The sequence below is a fragment of the Manis pentadactyla genome, chromosome 6, assembly GCF_030020395.1.
Source record: "Manis pentadactyla isolate mManPen7 chromosome 6, mManPen7.hap1, whole genome shotgun sequence".
NCBI classification, from domain to species: domain Eukaryota; kingdom Metazoa; phylum Chordata; class Mammalia; order Pholidota; family Manidae; genus Manis; species Manis pentadactyla.
In genome coordinates this window covers 19,821,911-19,844,392 of record NC_080024.1, presented here as the reverse complement: position 1 = coordinate 19,844,392, position 22,482 = coordinate 19,821,911, and the positions used below count along the sequence as shown (strand labels likewise).

Sequence of the window (22,482 nt, the reverse complement as noted above, 5' to 3'; positions counted from 1 at the left end):
CACTTATCTGAACTACTACTCATTTCATAACTGGGAAACAAGTCCAAAAATCAAGAAATGAATGGTGGTTCTGCCAAGTCCCTAATATATTCAGCCCAGTAATTTATTCTGGAAGTGGGGAGATGACCATTGGGTGATCCATGGACTCAATGGACCTACTGTGAGGTAGACCTGGCATAGAACTTCCTTTATTTTATGAATCCCTCATGCCCCCATCCTAAAAGTCCCACTATAATGAACCTCTTGTCCTGGAGTATCAGGGTCAACTTGGACCTTGTGTCCCACATCCTCAGAGTGTCTTTATACATTCTTTTCCCCACTGTACAGGCATCCAAGTAAATGACTGTAGATCCTTTTGAGAAAGTGGTAGAGGACTCATTGCCATATTCATTTGCAGTGATGTCACAAAGTTTTCCTTCTTGGGGATCCAGTCTTTCCTTCAGTCAGTGGTTCTTGGTTCTGGAAAATAGCAAAGCTCTGGAAACTTGGCAAGACGTCATAACTTTTTATTAAGGTGGCTGTGCCCTACCTATCTCCTGATCGTTCATCTTTGAAATCTTTTGATGGCATAGTTTGAACAATACTTTTATTGGCTACCCATCTATTTTGCCCTAGGGATGCCATGTTCTTTTACCCGCCTCCACATTTCTCTGCAGGTACCCCTCAGACCTGACCACTCATTATGATCACTGTACCCACTATGCACTGACAGTGATCACCGGACTTCCTTCCATCCCTATCGCCATCAGTGAGCCCACCTCTGGAACAGCACGTGGCCTACAGGGCTACTACTAGGCTTCTCAGGGATGCTGGTGCCACCTCACCAATGCATTTCTTGTCACTTTGTCCATGTGCCTTCCTGGGTGCCCCCATTAAGAAAGCACAACCACTTTATTGTTCGCTGCAGTAATATCTGCGAAATAGGAGATCAGGTGTTTGATCTGCTAATGACAGGGTTTTCCCCCTGGTGCACATTAAAATAAATAACTATTAATATAAAAATTTCCATCCACGTATCATTGAAATTGCCCTACATACATATGAACCTTGGAGAAGCACTACAGTAGCCAATAGGGAGACATTTAGGAAGTAGGAAAACCCTCCAGCCACCTGCACACCTGTGGGTCCTGATGCTGCTGAGCACCTGTGACCTCAGAAGTGGTCACTTCAGTCACCCCTAGGCCTCTCATGCACCGCAGCGTGCACCAGACTTGAGCACAGATTTGCCCCTTGACTGGCTTTAGGATGAGGGGAGGTTCTTAAATCCATCTGTCTCTCAGCTCCTTTATCCTTTAATTTAAAGGGCTTATGGAAAGAATAACTGTTTCTTCTTATTTCTCAGAAACACAACACATATCCAGCTGAAAATCAAATGCAGAAACCTTTTAATTCTGTGCAAGGAAAATATCCTGGATAAGTCCATGTTTTTTATAGTAATAGACACAATCTTATCCTGACTCATTCCTTATCAAAAATAGACTATGGTTACATTTTTTTTCTCCATAGATGCAAACAACCTCATCTATTTTGACATCAAAAAAGGCAAAAAGACACAACACAAATTCTGAGGACAGAGATGGAAACACTATGATTTTCAATTTTTTAATTTTATAGTTTGTTTTGTTTTTGTTTGTTTCACTGTTTGTGTGTCTACCTTGCAAGAGCCCACAGAGGTGAGGGACACTATCTGCAGCCTAATTTTAAACAGGAGAGGGATTAAACACTAAATATACAAAAATAAAACTTACTTATGAAACTAGGAAGAATTTTGCTGAAACATGTCAGTTAAATTGATCTGCAAAATAACAAATATTTTGAATATTGTGTACACTACCAAAAGAGCTAGTCAGGATATGGACATTTTCAAGTCATAATCCACTGGACAGACAAGAAACAAGTTACTTCTTAAACTTAAGTCAGAAGAGCACTGTAAAAGTAAAAAATATTGCCGTTGTTCTCAGGAACCTACTGATAAGCCCTACAAGTTCTGAAAGCCTTTTCAATAAAATGAACCATGATTCCTGGGCAAGCTCCTTGCTTAAGTAGCAAGTAACTTTTGAAGCTGGACTTCTCAGTCTGTGGACAGAAGCAAGTTGTATTGGCAGCACTGCTCCGTTTTGAAAATCATGTTTGGAATGGAAGACAGTCCAGCAGTTACCTTCTTTCATGCAACATTGCTTGTGGAGCTACGAGTCTGCAAATCTGAGCAGGTACAACTCTCGGCTGCTAAACCAGAAACAGATTAAGGGGAAGAGAAGGAAGTGAAGGCGAACGTTTCAGTTTACAGATGCTATCCTGGATAAAATATCAAGGGTTTGTGGGGTAGAAATGGACAATATGCAAAAATGAGGTAATCAGACATCAGGAATGTTGGGAATTTAAGATGCATGTACCACAACTGAACAGAGCTTTCTACATGTGGCTGCAGGAGATTCTGCTCGGGATCACTTCATTTGGAACTCACTTCTGAGCAGTACCTCTAGACATTCCTATTCCTGGCACATCTAAACTCCTGAATAATCATAACTGTTACAATGATGCCTCTGACACCTCCAAGATTCTGTAGGTTCTTCCAAATCCAAGAAAGGTTATGTAATGCCTGGTATTATTTTGGCGTTAGCCTCTAATAATTATTTAAAAATTGGTAATCCATATTTGGGCTCGATGATGGCTGTCTCTATTAATTGTATTGTTTTATTAACTAGATCATCCCATTCTTCCAATAAGATTAGTGGTGAGAGCTTATTGTACAACCAAAACCAAAATGGGGGCAATCGGTTCTTGGAATCTAATCACTCACGATGAAATATCCCACTGGCTCTGATGCAAGATCAGCAGAGGGTTTCAATGCAACCTTCACCTCACCGAGTTACACTCGCACGAAGACCACATAACCAAACCCTTAGATATTTGCAGATCAGGATCACTTTTCTTCTAGCTAGCCCTCTACTTGCTGCCTCTCTTCTCCAAGCATTTGTCCAACTTTGGTTGGCTGCTGAGTTCCAGCGGAAGAATTCCGATTCTGCCTCCCGGCCTCTCCTTTAGGGACCTGGCAATGGAAGGCAGTGCAGTTCTTTCTGGCCATCTGCTGGGCACGGGACCCCAGGCTTCTTGGGGTAAGTTCGACTGGCAATTTTAAAGAACTCTTCTGCAGCATCAAGAGCAATGAGACGGTCCTGCCAAAAGATTAAAACAAAAATGTTGTTTTTTTCCCCATGATGATGGGAAAACCAATCCCATCTAACAACAGTACCCACCCTAGAAATCACAGTGAGCAAGGAAAACACGTATTAAATGTTTCTCGACAAATTTAGAGACACTCCTTCATTCTTTCCTCACAGTACCCAACAACCATCCCACCACTCTTCACGTCCTTTCAAATTCTTTTTTCCATCTTAGGTTATATAAACAGTATTTCTCACATTTCTTTGACCTACATCCAAACGGTTCAAATAGCTAACTGTGCAGCAGGTAGGGTGAAAAATACAGATTCTTGAACCTCAGTGAGTATGAGCACAGTCCAGAGATCTGAATTTTGTGAAGGTCTCCAGGTAACTGGATGCTTCTGGCCACCAGAAACCAGTGCCTAAGATTGCTGGTGGTATTGGAATGCTGAGTATAGGAAATCACAGAAAAGCAAAAATCTAAAGCAAAATAAGGGCAGATGAAAAAATGCAACCACCTACCACAACAAAGAGGTATCTCTCCGAGAGCTCCCAGCTAGTTGGAAAAATATTGGTTTCTTCAGCCAGTTTTAACAGTATCTCCCGAGCTTTCCTTGTGTTTTTAGAATCACTGATGGTGCTCAGTTTAGTCACTGACAACAAAGAGTCTGCTTCCTTTTGAAAACCTAAGGCAAAAAAAAAAAAAAATGTATCTCTCCTTAAAAGTAGTCACAGGAAATGCCTGTGCTGCAGCATGGTCCCTGCAGGAGGCTCAGAAGGGACCCAAAGTGGATTCTGAACACACATCGGAAAGTCAAGCCCAAGGCACCGTTCCTGGGGCTGCTTCCCAGCTCAGTGTGATTGGCCTTCTTTAATTAAAATTCGTTTGATGTTTCCTCTTCATTAATTTCCCTTTGCTGGCCTTTCCTTCAGAGTTGAGTCTCAGATAATCACCCACTGACTGCTTGCTGCTATTCTTTTTTCAGACTGAAAACCTCCAACTCCCCACTCTACACCTCCTCCTCTGTCCCCAGAATTCCTACGGTCCCCTAGAGGCCCCTACTTCTCCACACCCCAGATTCCCTTCCCCGGGACAACATGTTTAGCTGGTTAAAATACTTACCCAATGGTTTATAAAAGACTCACCTGCCTGGAACAACTTACATTGTAAAAAGGAGACTTAAATTATAGCAATATTGGGTGAGTAAAGAGGGCAGAGGTTCATCCCATCCCATTGTATCTCGCCTAAAGCAATAGGGGCCAGCAACTTGGCATGCCACTTTTCAAAAGACAATGCCAAGGTGACGTGTTCTCTTTCCAAGCAGAGGGACTAAGGACTTCAAAACTGATCTCCATTTTTTAAACATTAAAACAAGCTCATTTTATAATGTGAGGGCCATGTTTATTGTATCACAGCTCCAGCAGAATTAAGAAAAACCATTACCCAATATCTACTCTAATGCCACAGGTGTTTCTCCCACTTTGAAGCTTTTCTGCCTTCTAGCCTTTCTGAAAATCTACACCGAATTTACTCTGTCTTACAGAGTGTTTCTCCCAGCCTGCCTCATCTGATAAAGCTATTACCTAAGTGGCCACTTTTATCTAATTCAGTCAACGTACAATGCCAAAAACATACAATGTTCCTATATGATTCCACTGCCCTGTGTTACTGAGGACAGATGGAGCAACGCATGGCACAATATACCCTCAAGACATGGGCAGGTGGTGACAGAAATATGGCGTGTTTATGCTTGAGGATATAAGGAGACAGGACTGGGAACAGGATCAGTACACAGTGGCCTAATTGCTCAGTTGCTGGCGGGTCTTTTATAAAAACCATGGTGGAGAATGTGAAGAGGAAGAATGACCACAACTATTATTTGGACCATTTCTGGTCCCTTTCACACTCACCTAACTCTTCTAAAATGCGTTTCCATCTATTCCTCACTTCCCTTCGGATCTGCCGCAGCACGTGGATGTCACAGGTGAGCTTTTGCCACTCCTGTAGGAAAATAAAAGTCAGTTTTATTCTAACTCTTTAGCCTGAGCCTCAATCTAATTCCCAAACTTAAGCTACTTAAACATGTGGTTCCCTCTTTACTCATCTTCAAAGCTTATCTGAAAGAAGAGGAGGAGATGGGTGAGATGGAGGCAACAGGAGTATGTCGGCTACCGTTGGAGAGCCTGCTACGTACCAGGTGATAGAACACATTGCATAAATTACCCTAATTAAACTTCACATTACCTATTCTCTTGACTGCCAGCCGTGAACTCACTTGTGAAGGGGAATAACTATACTGAATATTCGACTTAAGACTGTCATAGCAATCAAAGGTACGTAAAAGCACAATACACAGTGAGCACCTGATAAAAATCCATGTATTACTAAAGCCATTTTACAGATGAAGAAACTGAGGCCCCAAGAGATTAACTGGCTAATCCAATTTCATACAGCAAATAGGTATCAGAATTGGTATTTGAATCCAAGTCTGACTCCAAAGTTCATGACAAAAATGGCATAGAAAGAATCTCTGTCTTCCTTTGTAATAAAAATAAAGCACACCCGGGAATCCCAAGTTTCTGGATTCCCAGCCAGTCTTTTCTTGATCATAGCTCAGGATCACTCTTTTTATGTTCCCATGATAGAATGAATCTTTCAAACACTCTGTAGAACTATTAAAAGGCTTATCATTCTGAAAACTTCAACCGTATGGGTCGTAGGCCATCACGGTGGTTCCAAAACAGAACATAAATCTTTCAGGAGCATTAGAATCTTCACTGAGCTAAGCGTTTCTTTTAAATGTCATGGCAATTTGTTTATAAGGAGACTTACCTTTATGGAACATTTTATAGAGTATACCTTTTCCTCTTTGCAAAAACATTAACCACACAACTACCTTAATGCACAGCTTAAAAGAACATCATTCTGAATGTTCAATTTATGACTCAACTGTATGCTATTTTGACTCCTCTAGCTGAAAATGTTTGAATGATGCCAACATTTCCCCTACAGAGTTCCTTCCAAGGCTTGCCTTGCTCATTGCTAATCAACTTTCATGACTGGTTAAAAGAAACCAATTTAGCTCCCATTCACAAATGTTTATAGATACCACTTTGAAAAACTAGCAAAATCAAGTGTGTTTTGTTTATGACGGCATTTTGGATCTTTTATCTGAGGATATGCCATCAAAAGGACATGGAGTTTCAGCTATTTTCTAGAAGTCAGTAAGTGGTGAATTTGAGAACACTTTCTTGGTTTTTTTCTTTGACTGAAGGTGTGTATGTACATGTATGTCCATGAATGTGTGGTGACTGGGGTCAGGAAGAAAATCTGTGACCCTGGAAGAAAGGAGAGTTAACTGAGTCATCTCAGAAATGTGCAACCCCCTGACCTCATCTGTAGCATCATGTTGAAGCACAGCTACATAATCCCCCCCAGTCTGTATAAGACATGGGGGGAAAAACTCAAAAAGTGTTTTCATTGGCAGGGCCTTCCTGTACTAACTTGGCCATTCAGTACATTGCACCTTGGAAAAGTGCATTGGTGTTAGAGCCAGAATGCCTGGGTGCAGATGCAGCTCCCACTCTCTATGAACAGCCTCACTTCAGGCAAGTTCATAACCTCGCTGTGTCCCATGGCCTCACCTGCAGCCCTGGGATAGTACTACCTACCTCGTTGGCTTAACGTGAGGATCAAATGTGTTAACACACGCCCTGAATATGGAGATTGGTGCACATGCTCCTCCAAAGCAACGTAGACACGATTCAGAAATAATTGCCCAAAACTCAGGATGATTTCCATTATGAGAATTGAGGACATTAAACATTACATTCTGCAGAACCTCATTTCTGAGGACCTCCAAAAGAGAAATTTCTCTGCCCTTCGCATCAGGTATTTTTACTTTTCCTAAAAACTTGTTTCTTCATTTTGGACATTGTGAATTGTGATCAGTTGCCACACTTAGCTGAAAATGTAGAGTCCGTTCATGGAAAATCTATAGGATTTAGTAAACATTTTTGAATTACCAAAAATCTTACTACTTTTTATGTCTTCATTCATGTGTTTTCTTTCTCATCTTCTATTCTAGTTTGTGCTATGTTTTCATGTCAGTTGCTTTAAGTCCTTTTTGATAAAAAGAAAACTATAGAGAAATAAAATACTACACAGAGAAATGCTGTGATTATTCTTAATGAAAATGAACTCCTTGCTGGACTAAATGAAAAGTGACCAGACTCTTAATCACACATGATTGGAGACCCACACAATCCATAGAGGAATCGCTGCAGTCACACACCTCGAATTATGTAACAAACCACTAGGTGGCTTCATTGGCTTGTGATTAAAGGTCTCTGCCAATTTTTCTTTTTAGCTCCTTAGGCTGATCCCCTAGAACCTGTTTCCTCAATTAAGTGCAGGCAAATCTCTTGTTTTTTCAGAGACCATTCATCACTGGATCATCCAGGCTTCAGACTTCTTAATTTTTCTCTTCTTGCTGTCCATCTATCAGTTATTTTCTATTTCTAAATACCAACACTGTTATGCAGCGTCATTCAGTTTCAGTGTCTGTTCCTCTGATAGTGTTTGATGGAGAAGTAACAATGTGACATTTTAAAATCTGCTAAGGATGGACCCCACAAATGACACATTGAATGACTTGCACATGCTAGGAGTTGTGTTAAGATAACTAGAATGAAACTATGCATTTCATATATCCTTATTATTACTGTCTTCTTTTGACAGAATAGCCAGTAATAATCATATATGAAAGTGTCTGGAAGTTTTGTTGAAAATTTAGCTCCAAAGCCAGTAAAGTGTGGGATTTTTTGATAAAATAAGAATAGGCTTTTGATAAAATAAACGGCAAGAGGGGAATGTGAATTCCTCTTTCACACATGACCCCAAAGAACAGAATCTAAATGCCGCAAATGAGAATGGTGATGTACAAAATCTTACCCACAACTAAAGAAACTAACACAACTATCCCCTGGTATTAGAGGAGAACAAGTCTGTGATGTCCTTCTACAACTTTTAATGTAACAATTTTTTAGACAAATAATTTGAAAACAACAAAGATAAGTTAAGTATTCTTCACAAGGAAGTTGAAACTTAAATCTCCTAGACATCAAAAGTTAAAGTCATATTTTCTAAAGTGACCGTCGGTGCGTTTTCTCAGAATTTCAGAAATAATATGTTATGCTCATTGTGAGGCTCTGGCTGGGAATTTTAATAATGAGTACATTAACAAAGGTGTAATAAAAGAAATAGTGCAGAATCGTTTCCCAAGATACCTGGGAACCAAGTCAAACTGAAACATATGGGCTTGAAAACGAGTAACTGAAGATGCTTATAGCTGTATTCTTGAGGTTTTTTTCCTCTTCTCTAGCTGTGGGCCAAATCAGATTAGAGCTACTAGATAAGAAAGTTGAGGCAACAACACGAAAGGAACAAGCTCAGACTCCTGCAACCATCAGCAGCTAGTTCTCCTCCAGCTTGATCCTACGAGCTGGCCTTGACCTTGAGTTCTGATTTAAGCTCCTGGGGTCATTTTCTCTTGCGCAAAATTGAAACACTTTATTCTTATCTATGTTATGTCATTGTGAGGCTGTGGATAAACCAACAGTTAAAATGTACTTATTTCTTGTGAAATAGGTGATTATACATTTAAAGACATGTAATAATTAGTTACATGTTTTTAAAACATCTTAAACTCTTAGGAACAACTTCAAAAGTGATTAATTTATTTCTAATTATTAAAATAATATAATCACATAGAAAGAAAAATTCAAAGAGAACAGAAGGGTAAAAAAACTGAAACTTTGCTTTCCCATTCTCTTTTCCTTCACTTTTTTCTCAGAAGTAGCTACTTTCGTTGAACAATTTCTTCTGCCTCCAGCCGCCTCCCACTCTCCCTTTCTTCTTCATCCTTACACACAACCTCGTCCTTCTCCTCTGGTATCTACCTCTATAACTCCAAATATTAGGCTTACATTTCCAATTTCTCACATATCAACTTTAACTTCCTTTATACTCTCTGCTATGGAAAAGAGTACGTTAGCTCTTCTGCTTTTCTCTCTCTGTAATTGCAAGGAAGGCAGGAAAAATGGGGAAACAGATTAGTAGTAGTATTTGCACCAATCATGATGTATCTTCTGGGACCGGCACCTCACCGTCCCAAACTTAAGCTGGGTTCTGTTTGTAATATGGACACTGGGGCACCTGATGTGTCTGCAACCAATATGTCTGCCACTGGCAGAAATCTGGTGTTTGCTTTCCCAACATCCCTATTCCCCCTTCCCCATCGATCTGTCAAGTTCACCCACATTTTCCCTTGGGGAACAATTACATTCCCAGCTCTAAGAGGGGGCTTGGGTTGGCTTAAGCCAGTCCACTCATTAACTCCATGAACGTGAGTCATCAGCATATCCCACTGGCTTGGGGATGGAAATATAACCCAACTCAATCCAAGAAGATGCAAATCCTCCAGACTTCTGGGAGCAATCAGGAGTGGTGTTCCCTCTTGCCCTGGACAATGTGGTGTGAGGGTACAAAATTTAGAACTTTTCCCATAACTTTTACTACCCTGAGAAGAGCCAGCCTAAGAAGAAATCAACACTCAAAGGAAAACAAAGATACAAGAATCACAGAGATATATTGCCTAAGGACATCCTGGGCCGCAGAATCAAATCTCTTCTGAAATCAGTCCTACTTCTGGAATTGTCTTTAAGCCAATTCCAGTTGACCTCAAAGACAACTAGAGGTCTTTTTCTGGTCCTTATATCTGAAAATTTATGTTACAAAAGCCACTCATTGATCATACTAAAAGGAAGCTGTAAATACCACACAAAATATTAGTCTAATGTTTTCCTACCTCTAGCCCCTGGGAGAAAATGCTCAGCATATAGACCTGTTTAGCTGGAGGTGCACACGGCTTACAGAGAATGCAATGTTAATCTGCCTGGGTCCCAATCTTTCTGTCCCAGGAGTGACATAAGCAAACGATATGATATAATAACCATCCTTTTCTAGATCCAGGGGTTCTTTATGGTGCCTCCCCTGAATTCTGTCCATCAGGGAAGAGCTCCTCACTCTCGTAAGGCTGTTCTTATAAGAGGAGAAAGGAGGTGGCTTTTATCTAATTGGTTAATTTCTTCCAAAGATCCAAGAGAAAGGAATCTAACTATCATTGGTTTAACCACTTAACTCCCTTACTTATAAAGACATATTGAATCCTTCTGGCTGGATGAAATAATCAGCTCAAAGTTAACTTCTGATTTGTGATAACTTTGAGCCAAAATCTCTTCAAAAGCTAAAACCCAAACATTAGGATAGATCTTGTCTTTTGTCTCCCTTGGATGGTGAGAACTGTCTTCGGAGGAAGGTGTTCACACATAGGCTTAAGTCTGCCCCATATTCTTCATTCCATACTCTACCATGAGATCATCACAATCTGATCTTTAAGAAGTACTCTTTATTATATATGATCTGCATTAAAAGCCAGCTGAGAAGACCTTTCCCAAATTTTATGTGAAGTTAATGTAATTACTTTTCCCATGTTCAACCACCAGTAGTCGTCAAACCGGATGTCAAATTTAAGTGCATCTAATTCCAAAGCCCAAGAACAACTAAAAAGCCCTAAAAAAAAAAGAAAAGAAAAGAGTGACAACTCCATGTTGTTTCCCCAGCCCAGATTCTTTTTTCATATGTATTTATTGTTTGGTTCTTTAAGTTAAGTAATACATTAATTAATATGATTCACAATTCAAAAAGTGCTAAAGGCTCTATCCCTCAGCCACCCATTCCTCTCTACAAATAATAAATTTATCCTCTGCCCTTCCATTTTTCCCATAAATGTAGCATACTATACATATCCTGCATTTTTCACTTAAAAATATTTTTTAGCTTTCATTCTGTATCAGAATAGGTTTCAGATCCTTTTTCTGGTCTAAAGAGAAACAGAATTATAATAAACATATATATATTTGTTTTAGGGAAAATGGTCCCCTATAAAATTACAGCATTTTCCTAAATGTGCCTTTAAGCTAGAAAATGCCTTAAGACTTTTTGCTTTCTAGTCATTCTTCCTAATATCACCATCAAAAAGTATGAAGTACCCGTATGTGTCACTGTACACATCCCTCTGGGAATTTCCACTTCAACTCAACAAGGACATGAGAAAAAGACCCCATACAACTGTGGCTGTAACAATGTTGCATTACAAAAAAGTAAATATCTAAATCCAGGAACTACAATATGAACAGCAGCCAATTTTTTTTTTATTTGAAAGCGATAGCTTCTCAGTTAAAATGAAATCGTTGAACATTATAGCTGTTACCTCTTTTCTTTCAAGTATCACCAATTCACATCATTGTATGTTACTTTCCACTTAAAATGAAGAGGTTCTTTAAAAGAGTAAAATCACATGGACTGCTTCTCCAATTCCATTTTCTTTCATTTTGTACGTACTGGGAAATATCAGATGAAAGAAAGACGTAGTACACAGGGAGTATCTGGATATTAACAATCCTCTAGCAGATTCTTTCACGTTTGCTTCTCATGGAGAAATGTGGAAGGGATAATGCAGAGCGGGTGGTTTTGCAGCTACGGTGGGGGGGGTACTCAGAAGTGTTGATGTCAGTCTGGAGAAAGGTTTTTAGTCATGCATGACAGGGCTCAGTTTCAGGGCCTAGTCAGCATTTTTATCAGTGACTTTGTGAAGCCAAAGGTCACAAAAGTAGGAGGGATGGCTAATACTGAATGAGAGAATTACAATTCAAAAGATATAACAAATAAGGCCTATGAGAAAATCTACAGGTTGAAATTTATTGGGAATAAATAAAAAGAAACCTTACACTTTGGTTGAAAAAAAATGAACGCAGCTGGAGCACCAGCTGCAAGAACCTGCCTACACAGCAGTTCATGTGAAAGACAGGCCTAGGGTTTGAATAAACTGAAGGCTCCAAATCCACTCAAAATGTGGCATTCAGCCTGCATTTACTGGGCACTTGCATTATACCAAAACAACTCTGGGCTTACAAAAATGAACTGCCCATGGACCCTGCCCTAAAGGAATGAAGTGAAGCCCGCAAACCAATGTGATGTTATACTACATTAATAGAAGTATTGTGCAAAAGGAAATGGTAATCAATACACTCTGCACAGAAATTGGGCCACTGCGTGAAGAGGGATTGTGTCCAGTGGTGGTGCAGCTGGGAGAAGAGCACCAAGAAGATGAAGCGCTTGAGAAACGACGTCACGGCGTCCTGATTGACAGATCTGCAAATCGGAAACTTTGCGAGTACAGTATAACAGCCTTTAAACTTAAACAGTTGGTATGTGGGAGAATTCCTTTTCTTTTTTCTTACATAGTTTCAAAATGCAGAAAGAAGCCCGAATAGATGGAAGCCACAGCAAAGAGCAAAGTAAGAAAGGACTTCCTATTCAGAATGAAGGCTTTGTAAGATAATCAGCCCTCTGGATAATCACTGGAACTCTAAATGCTTTAAATAGAATAAAGATAAAAATACTTTAAATAAAAATATACCATATAATGTATAATTTATAGAAATTTAATTTCTATAGGCTCTTTCAGTATAATATATTTTTTCTTATCACCTGACAAAATCCAAAAAGGATTTCAAGGTATTTACAAAAAGTAGATAGAAAGATACACAGACAGACAGACAGGTAGATAGTGTTTATGGTGCACCTACTACTTCCCAGGCAGGGCTTCTAAGTCCTTTACGTGTATTTACTGTTAATTCTCATAACACGGTATGTTATTCTATGAGACGGACGTTACTACAACACCTCATGAGTGCAGACAGAAAGGCTCAGAGAGGGGAAGTAACTATCCCAGGGAAGTAAGAGAAGCCTCGGATTTCAAACCCTGGCAGTCCGGTTGTAGGGCCATTGCCCCCACTGCCTCTTTGGAACACGGAGGGAGGGGGCAGGTGAGCAAGGTGGGAGGGAAGGACGGGAAATAGAGGAAGAGGAAAAAGAGCGTTAAGTGAGGCGAGGAGACTAACCTGAAGCCTCGGCAGCCCTACCTGAGGTGGGACTAAGACAGAGTCTTGGGAGAAAATAGAACTTTTCTGGAGGCAAAGTATTCCCAGGCTCTAGCCAAGAATGCTGCCAAATGCCAGGAGGACATCCCGCAAGGGTCACCTCGCTGGGGTGCAGTGGTCCAGTCCTACCTTTGGGGGCTTCAGTTCTGTCTCCCCTCTGAAGGGCAGGTGGAAAGGACCTCAACCTCTCTCCATCTCCCCTTCCTTTCTCCCCCCACACTCGCTCCTGCCCATCTCTCCCCACTTCTCTCTGAGGATGAGGCAAAGGCATGCCCCCCTTGGAGACGCAGGGGGGTGGGCGCTGACTGGTGGCGGAAGCTGCAGGGGTCTGCGATTCTGAAGACTGAGCAGAAAAGTCAATTGCGCAGCGAGAGCTGGAAAACATCCCACCCTTCTGCAAAACTTTGCTCCAGGCTTCGGGACTGAGAAAACCCAGGGCTTCTCATACTTACCTACAGTCTGCTACTGCTCCCTACGCCACTCTTGCCCTGCCACTTCCAAAAGGAAGCTGAGTACATTGTCCTCCTGTCCTTTGAAAAGACCCCGGAGGGCCTGCAGCCCTCTGCCCCGTGCCCGCAAGCCCGAAGGGTGACAGGAATGCCTGACCAGAGCCCAGCCACAGCCTCTCCAGAGCTGGTGTGACAAACCACAGTTACACCGACTCACATGAGCCTCCTCCTCCCAGAGCTAATCAGTGGCAGCTTCGAACAAAGCACCCAAAGCTTGGCCTCCTATGCCAGCTCCAAGGAAAGGATTTGAGAAGGAATGGGCTGGTGTGTTTAAGAAGACAGCTGGGTCACTGACAGAAGCAGCCATGAGGCCCTCCTTCCCTTCCCTCTGACCATCCATCCTTCCTCCCTTCACTGCCAAATGGCTTCGCAAAGGAGCTCCCACCCGCTCTTCTCCTCACCCCCTTGCCCACCAGCCCCTGGCAATCGGCCTCCCTCAGATCTGCCACCCACTGAAAATGCTAAGGTATGTCCCGCACCTCCTCTTCTCACTAGTGACCCATTAGGGGCATCTCATCATTCTCTCCAAAGGCCATCACCTTTTCTAAAGCCCTGAATCCTGATGCCACCCCCTTCTTAACATCATGCCCCACCAGGTTTCTGTGGGGAAGGGAAGAGGAGTAAGCGTCTATTAAGTGCCCACTCTGTATCTAGGTACCACCCCGTGAGGTGGATGTCAGCGTCCCCACACTGGGTAGGAAAGGTCCAGATCTCGCCTGGCGTCAGTGAGCAGTAGGTCTGAGACTCAGAGCAGCTGCCTCGGAAGCACAGCCTCCTCTGATGTCCCTCCCACTCCTCCCCTCTTAGCCGGTTCCCCTTGTTGCCTCTTCCTCTCCCGCAGTCCTGTCTGGAGACCCTGTGACTGGCCTTCTTATCTCCCGGCAGATAACTTGCCCTAATGCCTCAGCCTCTGCTGTCCCTGCTTCTCTGTCAGTCACTCCCAAGTCTCCTTCTTCTGCCCTGACCCCAAGCCTCAGCTCCAGGGCTTAGTTTCCCCCTTTTTGCTGGACGTCTCTTCACGGATGGGCAGCTGTCTGGGCCACTCAGCAGAGCAAATGAGACTCCCCACAGCAGCCCCAGGCCCCTGCCTTCCCTCTTATGCTCCCACCTTAGTCACCTGCTGCCACTCCCCTTCAGTCCCACCTTCCAAATCCCAATCAGTCACCAAATCCTACTGATGCTCCCTATGACACAGATTCCCCTTTTCTGTTCCCACTGCCTCAGCCTAGTTGGCATGAACAGCTGCATTAACTGGTCCCTCTGCTTCAGAAACTAGTATCTCCAGTCTCCTCCCAACCAGCTGTCTTCCTAAAGGTGAGGTTGGGTTATTTCCCTCCCCCAAAACTTCAGTGGTTCCCCAAAGCTTACTGAATAAAGTTTCAGTCCTGAGCAGGCCTCCATGATCTGACTTCCCAGCCTTGTGCCAACAATATCCCTCCACACGCAGGGTGCCCCTGCTACATGGGACCACCGGGCTATTCTCTAGTGCACCTTGAACCTGTGTGCCTTTGACCACGCACATTCGTGTCCTCATTCCACTGCCATCTAAATCCTATTCACTTTTCAAGGCTCAGCTCAAATGCCACCGCCTTGAGACTTCTCCTTTGTCACCAGTTGAAAGTAATTGTTTCTTCTTTTGAAATTCCTCAGCTCCTTTATGAAAACTGCTGTAGACTTATTTACTGTGTAGATAAACCACAGGATCTCCTTCAGTGCTAGATTCATCCATGCATTATCCAGTCCTGTCTACACAGCAGTGTCCCAGTGGGTTTGCTGAACTCAAATGAGTACAGTTCATAAAGACTTCATTGTGCCATGACCCAGTGCCTATTCTAAATCTAGAAAGCAGTGCTAAATCTTATCAGAAAAAGCCACTTGGGCTCTAATGCATGCACATTCCAAACAAGGCAGGTTTAAGTAAGCCAAATATTTTGATTTCCATATTTTGAGGAAATAGTAAATTCAAGAAAGGCGAAATAAAAGAATCCATTCACTTCTTCCACTCTGTGACTGACCAAGCATTTGGTATTTGAAAAGTGCTTTCCACATACATCTCTTTAAACAATGATAGATACTGGGGCTGCACTGCGGGCAGGCACCATACGGGCACTTTATGAGTCATCCCGTTCATCATATAAGCCAATGAGAGGGGTTTATGGATCTTTCTAGGGATGCATTGTGTGAGGTGCTGAGAGGAGCAATGCCCCGCTGACATCTCACAACTTTCAGGTGGGGACCTAAAATTCCAATTCAATAACACATGCCCCTCGGTGCCCTCAGCTGCCACTCTGTTAGGCCCAAATCTAGCCCAACTACATTGTCCTTCCCTGTCACCAGTGTGGAAACTGGGACGCAAAGAGAGAAACAGAACATGACATGCAGGGACTTTCATTCCAAAAGTGGCTTCTGGCACGGCCACTCAGGTCCAGGAGACGGGGAGTTCTCTGTTCCCCAGCTGCTCCCGGCCAGCACACTCCCCACCGCTCAGCAGCAGGAGGAAGGGCAACGCAGCCAGGTCCCAGCGCAGGAGGCAGGCTGGGGAGACTGGGCCGGGAAGGGGGGCCGCCGCCGATCCTACAGAGGATCTTCTTTTCAGCACAGATGCCTCAGGACAGTGTCAAGGCCACCTACCCAGGAGCGGCATCCTCCTTCTGGACTGTAAAAGCCTGTTCTCTGCACCCACCAGACGTGGTGTGTAAGAGGGAATGATAGGATTGTATTTCACTGTTCCTAGACAGCTGGTCCTCTCATTAGCCCTCGGCCTCCACCCCGGCCCATATGGCGCAGGATCAGATGACAGAGCAGAGAAACTCAGTGTAAAGGAGGATCCACAGCAGATTAGATGAGCCTTGGGGGCGTGAGTGGTAGGGAGTGAGGCCAAGGAGGAGCCGAGTGCCCAGGAACCCTGCACTTCCTTAGGCCCTTGGGGCCTCCAGACTCAGAGGGCCCTCCAAAACCTCCCAACAAGGGCTGATGTGTTGCTGCGGCCCGGACGTGCCATCCCTGTGGAGCACGCACTCTCAAGAAGGCCTGTCCATTGGAAAGCAGGGCCTAAGGGAACGAGCCCCTTCAGGTGGGTAGGACCAACTCTGATGGGCTCTCTCTCCAGGTCTCAGCAGAACAAGCCTCTCCTCTTCTCCTCCTGCCCTATTCCAGAGCTGTCTAGTCGCCCTTTCCCTGAGTCCCAGGGAAGCCAGCCCTTAGTGGGCTCCATGGTGCCCCCAGGTCTAGGACCAGTCAGCTATGCTGCCCACTAGGCCTTGAGGCCCGACCCCCACCCCACCCCAACCCAGATACTCTGATACTTTATACTTAGAAGATGATAAAGTGAAACTTTTCTAAGACTGGCAGTTTGGGCAGTTCGACTCTAATTACCACACAAAACCTCGAACTCCAAACACCATCCTGGAGTCACTGTTTGGAGCATGTTGGAGGGACACAGCCCTACCTGGGGTGCTAACGCAGTCTCATTACCTTCTGAAGTGCTCGTGTGTTCTGACCTAGAACTAAAGCCAGAATTTTGACCCAGGACAAGGTACATGCAAATGCCAAGTAATGCTGTTCAACTCTCTGGTTTATTTTTATTCCACGGCTCTGCTGGAGCTCTGGAAACAGACTGCTTTGCAGCCAGAGGCTCTTGACCTAATTCTTGATCTAGTTTGAACCAGATTAAGCCAGGGGATAGCTCACAGCAACTGCTACAAAAAGTGCCAGCAAAGCCAAGGAACAGGGCTACCAAGCAATGAGGTTTCAAGTCAGTTTTGTGTATTTAGTGGGTTCGGCCCCATATCCAGCTTCAGAGTCAGAAGGGCCAAGCTCAGGATGTGACTGGGCTAATGCTGCCAAAGGGAAGAACAGGTGCGATATTTGCATGTGACAGGGTGACTCCTGATCAGCTGAGTTGGAACCAACTCAAGAGTTCTGCTGCTCTGGCTACTGCAGGGAAAAAGGACAATGAGTTGTTGTCACCAAAAGCAAAGGATAATTAGACTACATTCCGGCTCAGGGAGAGGAAAGATGGACTTAAATTTCTGGCAAGGCAGAAACGGCCAATTCATTCAATTAAGGCTGCTTTTCAAAGTACTGAGGCAAATTTAGATTTAATGAGGGTTTTTCCAGATCCAGGCTCAAAAAGAAATCTCAAGGATCTGGCTATCCCTCAGCACCTAGCCGTGTCCGGTACGCAGCCGCTGGCCACACATGGCTGGGTGTCGTGGTAGGAAGACGGCCACACAGGAGCAGGGAGGAGGGTGGGGACTTCGGCCGGTGCTTACATTTAGTTAAATGCTTGTTTATACAGCTAAACATTCCATGTAAACTGTTCATGTGGGATGTGAGGAGTGAGGGTACAGATAACACACGTGCCAAAACTGACTGGTTCCATCTGGAGCAGAGGCAGACCCGACTTCACCTCAGAGAACACTACTGGCTCACTCCCATACTAACAATCACACCCCTTGGTGCCATGACAGTTCCAAGGCAGACCATCTAAGGACAAAAAGAAGGTGTCACCTATTTCCTGAATCCCTATTCCAGGAAAATCCCACCTATCCTGATGAATATTCCACCCCCTGCTTACACCCCAGCTATAAGCCCATCCAACCCGACCCCCACCATGTTGCTGGGTGAGCACACCCACGCTCCCCACTTGAGTTTCTACTCTGCGTTACTAAACTCCTCTTTGCTAGTACCTGCTCATGAATTCTTTCTCAATCAGAGTCAAGAACCCTCTCCCGGGCTGAGGTCTCATCTAGTGGCAGGGAGATCTCCCTGGACTAGACTGCCCAGAACATGGGGAGCAGTTGGGCTGTGGCTAGTCTGAATTGAGAAGTGCTATAAATGTAAAATAGACACTGGATTTTGAAGACTTGGTACAAGAAAAAAAAAAAGTATCTCATTAGGATATCAATTTACATTGATAACATGTTGAAATTATAATACTTTGGATATATTTGGTTAAAGAAATCATATTATTAAATTCACTTTCACTCATTTTTACTTTTTTCAATGTGACTACTAGAAAACTTAAAATTACTTACTTAACTTATATTTTTATTGGACAGTGCTGATCTAAACGATACTATTCCAAATGGTTTAACTTCAGAGTGTGGCAAAATTTGCTAAGCTGGAATGCAACAGAAAACACTCATGTGGATCCTTAAGGGCTACAAGTTCTTTCCAGGTGACAGCAGGGGGGTGATTAGTCACTGATCCTTTTATTGGGAGGATGTCTTTCAATTCATAAAAATGCCTTCATATCCACAATCCCATTTAGCCAACAGCTATACTTAGACAAATGTCTTACTACTTTTAAAAGACCTTCAAGACAACAGAAAAGTATATGATTTGACTAAACAAAAATAATGGAACTTTTATACATAAGGGAAAGAAAACAATAAAAGAGCACAGAACATACTGGAAAAAGTGTTTGATACAAATCTATCAAGGGCTTAACATGGAAAGAAAAATCATACTCATCAATGAAAGACATCAAAAGATGATTCACAAAGGATCAATTAGGAGATAACACCCCACCTTTAAACATTCTCAGGAAAACAATGAATTTTGTGTTGCTATTGTTTGCTAGCCAAATGATCTATAAAAGTAAAAGAAAATGAGGGTCTCCAATGCTGGGAAGGGTGTGGTGACAGGGGCTCTGCTGTATTAAGATCAAAGTTATAAAATTGGTATCTTTCTCATAAATAATGAAAATTATTTGGCAGAGTGTTTCAAAATATACAAAAATGGGTAAAATCTTTAGTCCAGGAACTCCAGTTTTAAGAATCTGTCCTGTGGCAACAATCACAACAAAAAATGTCAGTGCAATTGATGTCATTAGAGAACTAATTAAAAATTCAAAGAGGTAAAGGAAAACTACCTAAATGATACATTAGTGATCAGTATTAAAGCAGAATATATATAGTTAGTATAATACAATATATATGTTTTGAGACAACAGTACATATATTCACAACAGTATGTATAATATACATATTGTGTGTGTATATATATATACACATATATGTGTGTGTGTGTGTGTGTGTGTGTGTATATATATACACACACACAATATACCATTGCCTCAAAAAAAATATCAGAAGAACAATGCAATAAAATAGTATAATAGTGTTTATCTCAAGGTAGGATTATGTATAGGTGATTTTTTTTCTCCTCTACTTTCCAAATTTTCCACGATGGTCATGTACTTCTTTTAAAATCAAACAGAAACTTTAAACTACCTAAGAAGGATTATATTTACAGCTTCCTTTGTTAACCTAATTAATTGTCTAATTACCTCAAAGTTGGAAAAGTCTAGCTATGGGTACTATGTAGTTTGAATTTATTTAGAAAAATATTTACTGTGTTCTGGATGGCAACTCACAGACCTTACTTAGCTCATTTAATTTCAATGAATTCTGTTAAACTGAAAATCCTTTTGATAAATTTGCAAATTCCTGTGTGTGTCACAATATTTAGCTGAAAATACTTTTGCTTCTGTGGGGGGCATTTGCTCTGTATTCCAGGATCTCCGCCAGCTTCAAAGAGGAGAGACAGACAGGGAGCAGAGAGACACAGCAAAGACGGGGGTGACAAGGAAGGAGGCCCAGTAGAGTTGGATTATTAAGGATGGGGTAGGGGGAGTGGACGGGGGTTTGGGAGGCATTGTATTCAGCAGAACCAGACAGAAACACTACGGAGAGAAAGGAAGGGAAGAGAGAAAATGGGAAGTTATAATTTGCTCTTTTAATCTAACAACCGCCCCAAATCCAAAAGTTTTTTATTTTTTTAACCCAATTATTTCTTATATTAAAGGTAACTCTTTTTGTCACTGCTCTTCCTACATATTTATCATTGGGGGCCCTACTTATAACTGCTCGTCCCTTATTTGAAAGCTGTCAAATTATTTATTTCTAAGCCTGGCCCTAAATCACCCCCATCCTCTTCATCTTCATGTCTTGGCCTGTGATCCGTGTGTGTGTGTGTGTGTGTGTGTGTGTGTGCGCGTGCGCGCGCTGGCCTGTGATCCATTCATGTGTGTGTGTGTTTGGGGACAAGGGAGAAGGGGAAGCCCTGGGAGAAAAGGGAAGAAGGCAGGTGACCCATCTGATATCCTTACCAACTGAATCTCCCAGTAGTTAGAGGAATGCTGTTTGCTGGGAGGAAGAAACCTTATCTACAGAATGTCTGTAGCAGGATGTCTCTGGCCAAAGGTTTACTTAGACTCAAGGCACCAACATCTTTGGGGTATGGCTCCCTGGAGAATGTCACATATGCTACAAAATAATGAGGGGGTATAAAATGGAGCTCTTTCATAATATAAACGTTTTTCAGTGTGTGAGGTAACCCAGTGAACCTCACTTAGACTCCTCTGAGTATTCTGAGTCAGAGGTGCGTGTCCTGTGGGGAAGAGCATCCAAGGGAGACATTTGCAACGCCCCAGACCTCTCTTTGCTTCGTCTGAGCCTCTCAATTGCCTGTGTCTTTGAAAGCATTAGCAACGCTTGATACTGGTACAATCTATGATCCATGTGAATCTGATTTGACAACCTGTCTTTTGTTGATCCACCTTTCCCCATCACTTCATTCCTACTTTCTAATTTTTCCATATTTTAATCATCTACTCTAGACCTTCTCTAAGTTATCTACATCTTTTTTAAGACATGGAACTATAAACTAAACTACTTCTCTAATCACACCAAGCACATCTCCAGCATATTACATCCTTATGAACACAACCCGAAGTCAGGTTGAACAAGAGGTACCAGATGCTTACTCTCCATGTCACCTGTCAATGACAATAGGATTCTTTAACATCTGGGACTTATTATTGAAAATCAAGCCTTGTAAAACATTTTCCTTACAATTTCAGTATCTCATTCACTGCCCACTTTTTACTCCCCTACAATGTTCAACTGAGCCTCCACATGCTATGTCCCCTACTATAGCATTTGGGGGTTACTAACAAAGCCTCAAGCATGATGTAATGTCACAGCCTCAAAACAAAACAACAGCTTAAGCAGAAGCAGTCCTGTAATTGCTTGGAAACTCACTGGGTAACACGCTTGTTTATAATTACCCCATTATTTACTGGCTTTTATAAATACATGGTGACCCTTTGCCAAGCCATTTAGAAAGCTGCCTTGCAAATCCTGAATTCAGCAGCCATTTCCAGTTCTCAAGACCATCAGTCACTTGCTGGTTCTTTACCAATATGGCAGGCTTTAATTAATTCAAACAAAGCCCCTAACAATTCTTGTACATTTAAAATCCCAGAATATGAAGGGAAAACAGTGGTATGATACTAACCATGCTACATTTAACATGTTTGGAAATTTACATGTATTATTTTTAAATTTTGAGTAATCTCACATAAAACATAATTATATAGTCAATTTCAAAAGAAAAAAATCATTAGTAGATGAAAAATGTTTTGCACCCATAAATGAAAAAGCTAGAAGAGTCGGTTTCTAAAGAGGGTCTCTTCTTTCAAAGTATCACAAAGTGGTGGGCAGAGGAAGCTCTCCTCAGAGCGGTTGGATATGTATCCTTCTATGAAAAATTAAATCCACACAATCATTTGAGACAAGCGTACTGAGCATCAAATCAAAAGCAATGCTTGTATGGCCTCAGGCCAGAGAGTAACTATTTCATGGTTTACAAGACATTAGGCCTCATGATTTCACTCACCTGTGGAGTATAAGAACAAAGCAAAAACTGAAGGAACAAAACAGCAGCAGACTCAC

At 42.3% G+C, this 22,482-nt stretch overlaps 1 protein-coding gene across 1 annotated transcript in view; it reads right to left on the bottom strand.

The window, feature by feature from the left end:
• Positions 1-1,368: 1,368 nt before the first annotated feature.
• MREG (melanoregulin) overlaps positions 1,369-22,482 on the bottom strand; it is a 62,743-nt gene continuing 41,629 nt past the window's right edge. Inside the window, exons 3-5 of the mRNA XM_036916241.2 lie at positions 5,076-5,166; positions 3,687-3,850; positions 1,369-3,176 (exon numbers count right to left, since the gene is read on the bottom strand). Coding sequence (XP_036772136.1) covers positions 3,042-3,176; positions 3,687-3,850; positions 5,076-5,166 — 390 coding nt within the window. The 3' untranslated portion in view covers positions 1,369-3,041. The remainder of the gene's footprint in view (positions 3,177-3,686; positions 3,851-5,075; positions 5,167-22,482) is intronic.